This window comes from Quercus suber, unplaced genomic scaffold (genome assembly GCF_002906115.3).
Source record: "Quercus suber isolate HL8 unplaced genomic scaffold, Cork oak 2.0 scaffold_57, whole genome shotgun sequence".
NCBI classification, from domain to species: Eukaryota; Viridiplantae; Streptophyta; class Magnoliopsida; order Fagales; family Fagaceae; genus Quercus; species Quercus suber.
Genome location: NW_027069522.1, coordinates 1342248 through 1349503, shown reverse-complemented (window position 1 = coordinate 1349503; position 7256 = coordinate 1342248). Strand labels below are relative to the sequence as shown.

At 34.1% G+C, this 7256-nt stretch overlaps 1 protein-coding gene across 1 annotated transcript; it reads right to left on the bottom strand.

Annotated features, from left to right (window-relative positions):
* Nucleotides 1–259: 259 nt before the first annotated feature.
* Nucleotides 260–6880, bottom strand: LOC112039102 (uncharacterized). Its single transcript, XM_065772345.1, has 6 exons — nt 6859–6880; nt 5611–5709; nt 5378–5506; nt 2542–2721; nt 1065–1181; nt 260–559 (listed from the first exon to the last, which is right to left on the bottom strand). Exons 2-6 carry the CDS (start codon nt 5653–5655, stop codon nt 395–397), a joined length of 636 nt encoding a protein of 211 aa, XP_065628417.1. The 5' UTR covers nt 5656–5709; nt 6859–6880; the 3' UTR covers nt 260–394.
* Nucleotides 6881–7256: the final 376 nt, after the last annotated feature.

Here is a 7256-nt window from a genome sequence, read left to right as displayed (position 1 = left end):
CATAAGACTTTGATATTTTGATGTTATAAAAGATATAGGCCTTTTTTTTTTTTTTAAGTTATGGAAAGAAGTTTTATAAAGGTAAGGATATATTTGCATAGTTATTTATTTTTTGGGTCTTTTTTGGGAACTCAAATTCATTGTTTACCTTTATGTAACAGGCATGTGTAATTTTCCATCTTGCTACCCCCTCCTAATTCTAGATTGATTAGGTGGTTGACCAAGAACATTTGTTAATTGTCATATTTTTCGTTAAAAAAAAAAAAAAAAAAAAAAAAGAAAATCCTGCCTATCAGTTATTTTCAATCCAGATTTACATCCAATAATTTACAAACATTAAATTTTGGAACACAAAAATGAGGGAGGACAGAGGAAAAAAGCGTGGCTCAGAAAATTAGCCCAAGGATTGTACACGCAGCTTGTTGGCAACATAGAGCAAATGACTGATGTTTGTTGGGGGATAGTTTTGGAGCAGTTTGAGATTAGAAGTGAAATCACCAGCTAGAAGGCGCCTCCGGATGAGTATCAGCATAGCACAGCATACCCGAAGAAGGGTTTCCTGCAAACATAGATTTAGTATAGTAACCATGTTGGTACTTTTAAACCTGTTTTTCAGTTAATGGCAATATACATCATCCAAAAGCATTTACATGGAACCTATGAAAAAGCGTCTTTTTGTTTTGTGGATCACAAGATTTGAAACCCATAAAGTTTGATTGCTAAATCATTAGTTATACGGGTAAATAACATTCACATTGTGTGCTACTTGCCGAAGGCCTTTGGGTCTAGTGGTACTTCCACCCCATAAGTAGGGAGTGATGGGTGACATTGTCAGTTCAAACTTCAAACTGTCCAATGCATGAGTTTATTATTATTATTATTAGAAAAAGACATTGTGTGCTAAATTGATTCCCTAGCACAGCTCAAGGGAAATGGAATGCTTGGGTTATTTAGAACCATCCAGCCTTCTCTCTTTCTCTCTTCTTCAGCTACAAAAGATTTCCATATTTTCTACAGTCAAAGAATGTCAAATAGAATAATGCCAGAAAGAAACATAATCCTACCAGAGGACCATCAAGGTCGCTTAGGAGTGTGTCCCAAATGTGAAGACTGTCCGCAAAATTGAATTCCTGAGTCAAGAGAAGAGTAATCCACCGAAATGCATAAAATTGGGGGTTGACCTGTCATTTTATTACAAAACAGAAAGGTGCTTAATAGAAATTGATTAATAAGCTACAGTTAACAATATTTTATAAACTATGGAGGCCTGGCTACCATTTTCTGATAGTTATAAAATTATGGAGGAGATTGGTGACTAAATCAGGAGTGTTAAAATTATGGTTAAATTATTAAACTCACCATTTTTATTTAAGTTATAGTTTATGTTTTTGGGACAATCGGTATTTATCAGCTTCCTTAATTATCCATCATTAGAATCTTCCCTAATGCCACAATCCAAATTTAGAAATAACAACAACAACAGCAACAACAATAACAATAATAATAATAATAATTATTATTATTATTATTATCATCATTTTTTTTAAAACCACTCTTACTTGAGATTTAAACCTTCCAATTACTTCCTCAAGGAAAAGAATCACCACCCTCCACTTTCTTACAAAAGTTTTAACTTCCAAAACCATGGTTATAGAAAGTAACCAAATAAGTTATCCTCTCCCTCCCACCCAACTTTAGTAGTATAAAGTATATATCACGAAAGCAAACTGAGGATTGAATCTTCCAGTCTTGTACCACTCTAATAAAGCTTAGGTTCCAATGAAAATTTGACCAGTTCAAGCTCCCATGAACCACTGTAATTTTTTTTCATCACCCTTCTCCAAAGAACATCTCTTTCCACTGCATAACACCATAACATTTCACTGACAAGGCATGTTTAACAAATTGAAAATAGAAGTCATTATCAATGCCACCCCAAAGAAAATCTCTCAGGTATTTTACCAAAGCTGACAGGCAAAGGGGAAAGAGCATTAAAAAGAAGGTTAGTAGGCTAGATAGTGCTTCTACCTCCTTTGCATAAATAAAGCTCCTTCCAGCTTCCATAGTTTCAATAAACTATCCCATATTACCTTGATTTGGAAGATGGACACCTTACAACCAAGATTTTGTGTTACTTCTTTTCTTCCGCACTCAGCATGTCACCAAAAGGTACTAATTTAGAATATATTGGATATTTGGACCTAAATATTTCACAAGTAGGTTGGACACCTTACAACCAAGAATTTGCATTACTTCTTTTCTTCAGCACCCAGCATGTCACCAACAGGCAACAGGTACTAATTTATAACATATTTGATTTTTTTACTTTTAGCTTTTTCCTCAGTATGAATCTTATATTTAGTATTGCACTCAGAATGGAACCATTATCCCATCAAGAGATATGTTTAAGCTAGAATCTGGGAGTTTTCTGAATTGGGATGCTTGGATCAAGAACCACCCAGTTCTCTAACAGAAAAAGAGATGGTACGATAAGGGCAACTAAAAGCAACAAAAAATTTATAAGTTAGAATCTTGTCTTACTTTGGTTGTGACCTCAAGATGACGCCACAGTTCCTCATCATGTTCCTTAAGAAGCTGTGACAACTTTGTTATTGTGGAACGGATTCCCACTACACTATTGTCAAGTTGCTGACAGAAGTGATCCCGGAATCCACTCAATAACTCAACAAAACAAAAGAACGTGTCTGCTTCAGCAGAGGCCTGCATAACTTACAAATTAGGAAAAGAAATGAAAAATGAAACTAAAAGGCATATATTGGTAACATGATAGCTATAGATGGAAATTACATTATTCAGAACGTGTCTGCTCTATGCAAAAAAAGCACAAAGCAAAACCAGAAGTACAAAAAGGAGGAAAAAAAAAAACAAAGAAAATCAATTACAAAGGAGAGAGCTAAGGAACATAGGAATAGAATCCCTAAATGTGAGTCGCCAAGCCTTAGATCAATCAAAAAGAGAACCACAAAAAGAGGCAAGCAATTGGTCATCAGATCTATCCATGTCCTCAAAAGTCTACCAACAATGTTCCTTCCAAATACACCACATTAGACACAAAGGGACTAAATTCCAAACGTTAGATGAGTACTTCCCCAACCAATTCCACTAGTCAAAAAGTAAATCTGCAACCAAACCTGGTAATACCCAAGAAATCCCAAAGGATCTAAAGACAAAGCTCCACCACCGACGAGCCTTCTCATAGTGAAGCAACAAATGATCTACTGTCTTCCCACAACAGCGACAAATAATGCACCAGTCAACAATATCAAAACCCCTATTCTACAAATTATCACCCCTAAGAATCTTATCCCAAGCTGCAGTCCACATAAAGAAAGAAACACGCTAAGGTGCCTTGACCTTCCAAATGCCTTTCCAAGGAAAGCTAACGGATGCAATATCTTAATCACTAGGATTTCTTGCCAAAAAAAAAAAAGGATTTCAGACCAACATTGAATCAGAAACAAATCTGATTCTGATTTCGAAGGTGACAAATACAATAATTCTTTGGCCATTGTCTAGAGCAATTAGATCGGATCCCACATTCATTAGAGGTCTAAGGGATCAGTGAGTGTTAACCCCATTTCATAGCCAAAGGCCGTAACCAACCCTTAAGATGGACTGAAAAATTAAAATTTTAATACTGATTTCCTCTGTCAAAACCGTTGACTCAAAAGATTAAACAAAAAGTCTAAACAGTGTCCGAGGTTTCTCTATAGATGTAGAAAGACCACAAAAGGTAGGACACATGATGTCTCCATGTTGTGATCATACTGTTAATAGTTACTGGGGCAAGCACATATTGGCATTAGCAAGTGATTCTCATCATACCAGAAAAATATGGTGCTTTACACACAATGCAAGTCTTATTTTTATCTTTAAATCTAGTGTTAGACTTAGTTTAATTCTTTGGTTTGAAGATCAACTTCTTCCATTTTAATATTCTAAAGATTTGGAGAATGTCCGAAAGCATTTTGTTGAGGCATAGATCTTAACATGGATAATTTTAAAGCTATAAGATATTAAATCTCACAACTAATACAAGTGCAAATCTACATAGGTCAATAACAACGCTAGAGGAAAACTCAAGAACATGGTTGAAACCATGAACAAAGATACAAGGGGTTACAAGGCAGCAGAGAAGGTAAACAGGAAGAAAATGGATGCTAGTTCCCAGTCATTACTCTTACTATTATTATTTATTTATTTATAATTACCCTTCTAGAACAAGTAACAAAAATTGTTGAAAGAGGTTTTTATCTTGCATAAATTGTGTGTACTAGGGCGACATCCTTTCAATTTCTAATAACTTGTTCATTACATATCGAAAAGAGAAATAGCACCAAAAGGCTGTGCAACTCTAGACTCTACAACATGGCTTTTAGAGAAGCACCAAATTTTGTAACCTACTAGAGGTAGAAAGGAAGAAAATAACAATGAATCGGTTTGTAATAAACATTTAAAAAACCGAAATACCAGAGATCATAATAACAATAACAATTAATAATAATAATAATAACAAAAACAGCACTATTAAATAAAAGAAAAAATAGTGAGTAGTTAAATAGCAAAATCTTCTCCAAAATGTTTGTTTTTAACTATGAAATGTTATATTGGCTAATCCAGTGAAGTCAGCAATAGGAGGGGCATGAAATGTTCAATATATACATATTTTAAGGTGTAAAATCAAATTCACGGAAGAAAGCAAAATTGCAATGACCTACCATTCAAGAAAAACCAGCAGGGAAGAAATTTGGTCATTGCTGAAAACCATGGGCCTAGAAAAAATTGTTTGCAAAATAAGATTTTCTGTAGCCGACTGTAGGTTCTTATACACCTTTTCTACCAGAGCAGAAAGAACTAAGAAGTAGCTAAACCATAAGCAATCAAAACTTAGACAAAAAAGCTCTCCCTTTTTATGGGAATATGCTTTTCTGGGACAAAGCAACAGTAGCTATAGAATAAAAGACAGCCTAATATTCTGATATCAAATGCTTGCCAATCTGGAAACTTAAAGCAGTAATACAACACTTAAATCCTAGAAAGCAAATATTTAGAGGAAACGAAATGTTTATTAAAAACATTTATTAAACACTCAACTGAATTAAGCAATTAGGTACCTAGTGAGATCCTATTTGTATGGCCTCAATCCCAAGAAATTACAGTGAAACAATAAAGTGCAGCAGCGCATGAGCATCCAACTACTATTGCTGATTACCTAAATTCATAACCTTAAATTCAGTTTGACAGACTATAGAAGTAGATTACAGTTCAAACACAAACAAGATACTATAAAGACAAAACAGAGGCATCATCCTTAAAAACAGAACAAAACAAAAGAAATAAATTGACATGTACTTACAGCATATTCCTCATCAGGGTCATTTCTAAATACATAGAATAAAGGAGCCAGAATTTCATTCATCCCCTGAACATATCTTATACCCGGATTCAACTTTGCAAAAACAATTAATATGTTCTTTAAAGCCTCCTGAAAATGTGAGGCATATAAGTCAGTACAACTCCTTGTACTCATCATCGTCAAAAGGTTATGCATGCATACATTAAATTTTAAAACAAAAACAGAGAACATACCTGATTAGATTTTGCAAAAGGCAAGTCGCCAGAGAAAAAGTGCATGTCTGGATGGGTGCGCTTCACATCTCGGTCAATCTGTTCTATGATCTCTGTGTCCTACAAACCCATATATATAATTACAAATTTCACAAGAATACTACACAAGCACCAGCTAATATCATTTATTACTGTTCAATAGCACAAGGGGCTTGGTTTTGCACTTAATCAGACGACGGTAATCTTTTAGGGAAATAGTAGACAGCAATCATTCTCAAGCCACAATCTAGACTAGATAGCAGGAAACATCAGACATAATAGCAAATGCAAGCAAATTTTGTCAAGAACAAGAAGACAGTGCTGCAGTGGATCCAAGGCTCATTTTGAAATATGTGGAACCTTTCTTTCTTTTTTCTTGCTGGACATTAGACATGCACCTGGTAAGTTTTGAACCCAAACTTTACCCTCTGCCTTATTCTTTTTGGGGCAGGAAAATTCTCTTGAGCGAGTTTATTGGCCATCATAGTATATGTGGACACATTCAGCACATTTTGTTAGGATGCGACCAACTGAAAATATCCCAAACCATAGAAGACTCAATCCAGAAGAAAATCATAATCCTATATAATTTTTTTTAGGAAACAATCATAATCTGGGGCAGCATGGTAGCTTAGGAAGGGGTAGTGCATGACTAAACCCTAGAACACATTGAATCCACAAGATTAAGTTCTAAAATCTACCAAAAAGAGCGAAATACTATTTTTTTTTTACTGATAGAATACTTCTCCATTTTGTTGTAGAACTTAAGGGCCAATTTAAAGGGTCTAGAAGAATAATTTCCAATAATAAAAAAAATCCTAAAAAGATCTTAATTAATATACTAAAACAGGAAATAGAACCCTATTCTATAAAATTCAAAAACTACAACAATAAAAATAAGTCTTCCAATAACGTGTACAACGCCCTACACCTCTACTTGAAAAGAATTCATTGTAAGTTAACACTCGGGATTGAGATATTCCATACCAAGAGAACAAATATTTCAAATACTTCAATCTCTCAATCTTCTTTTCATACTTAGAAACCCACCATTAAAAACAAAGTAATATGAGATTCTTTCTCCTTGGTTTTCATGCAATTGACAATATTCACCAAATAAAAATTGACAACCCAAATTAAATCTTTCAACTCCAATAAAATTCAAATATTGTAATACTTTGTTGTTCACAAAATCAATTGGATAATCAAACTTGTGGGTCATGAGCTTACCTATAATTTTGATAATTTCTTCATTCAATAAATCTTTGCACGAAATGGGATCTTCATCAATCTTCTCAATTTTCTCAAACAACTCCATTGTCCTCTTGGAATTTTTGGAAGATACCATGTTCAACTTTCAATTCATCAGCTTGTTATAACACTTGATCTTTTTCAACCTCTTTAATTTTTCCTTCAAAGTTTGGATTCAAATTATCGACTCCTAAATTTGTATTTTCCCTCGATGCTTGAAGTTGGAATTGATCAAAATAACTTTTTGGGCAATAATCTGGACTTGGTTCTTCATATGAATTTACATATCTATTAAAATCACTTGCACAACATATTATCATAATTGTCGCAAGGAAAAAGAAATAAACCAAATCTTCATTTATTTTGCTAGGGATGAA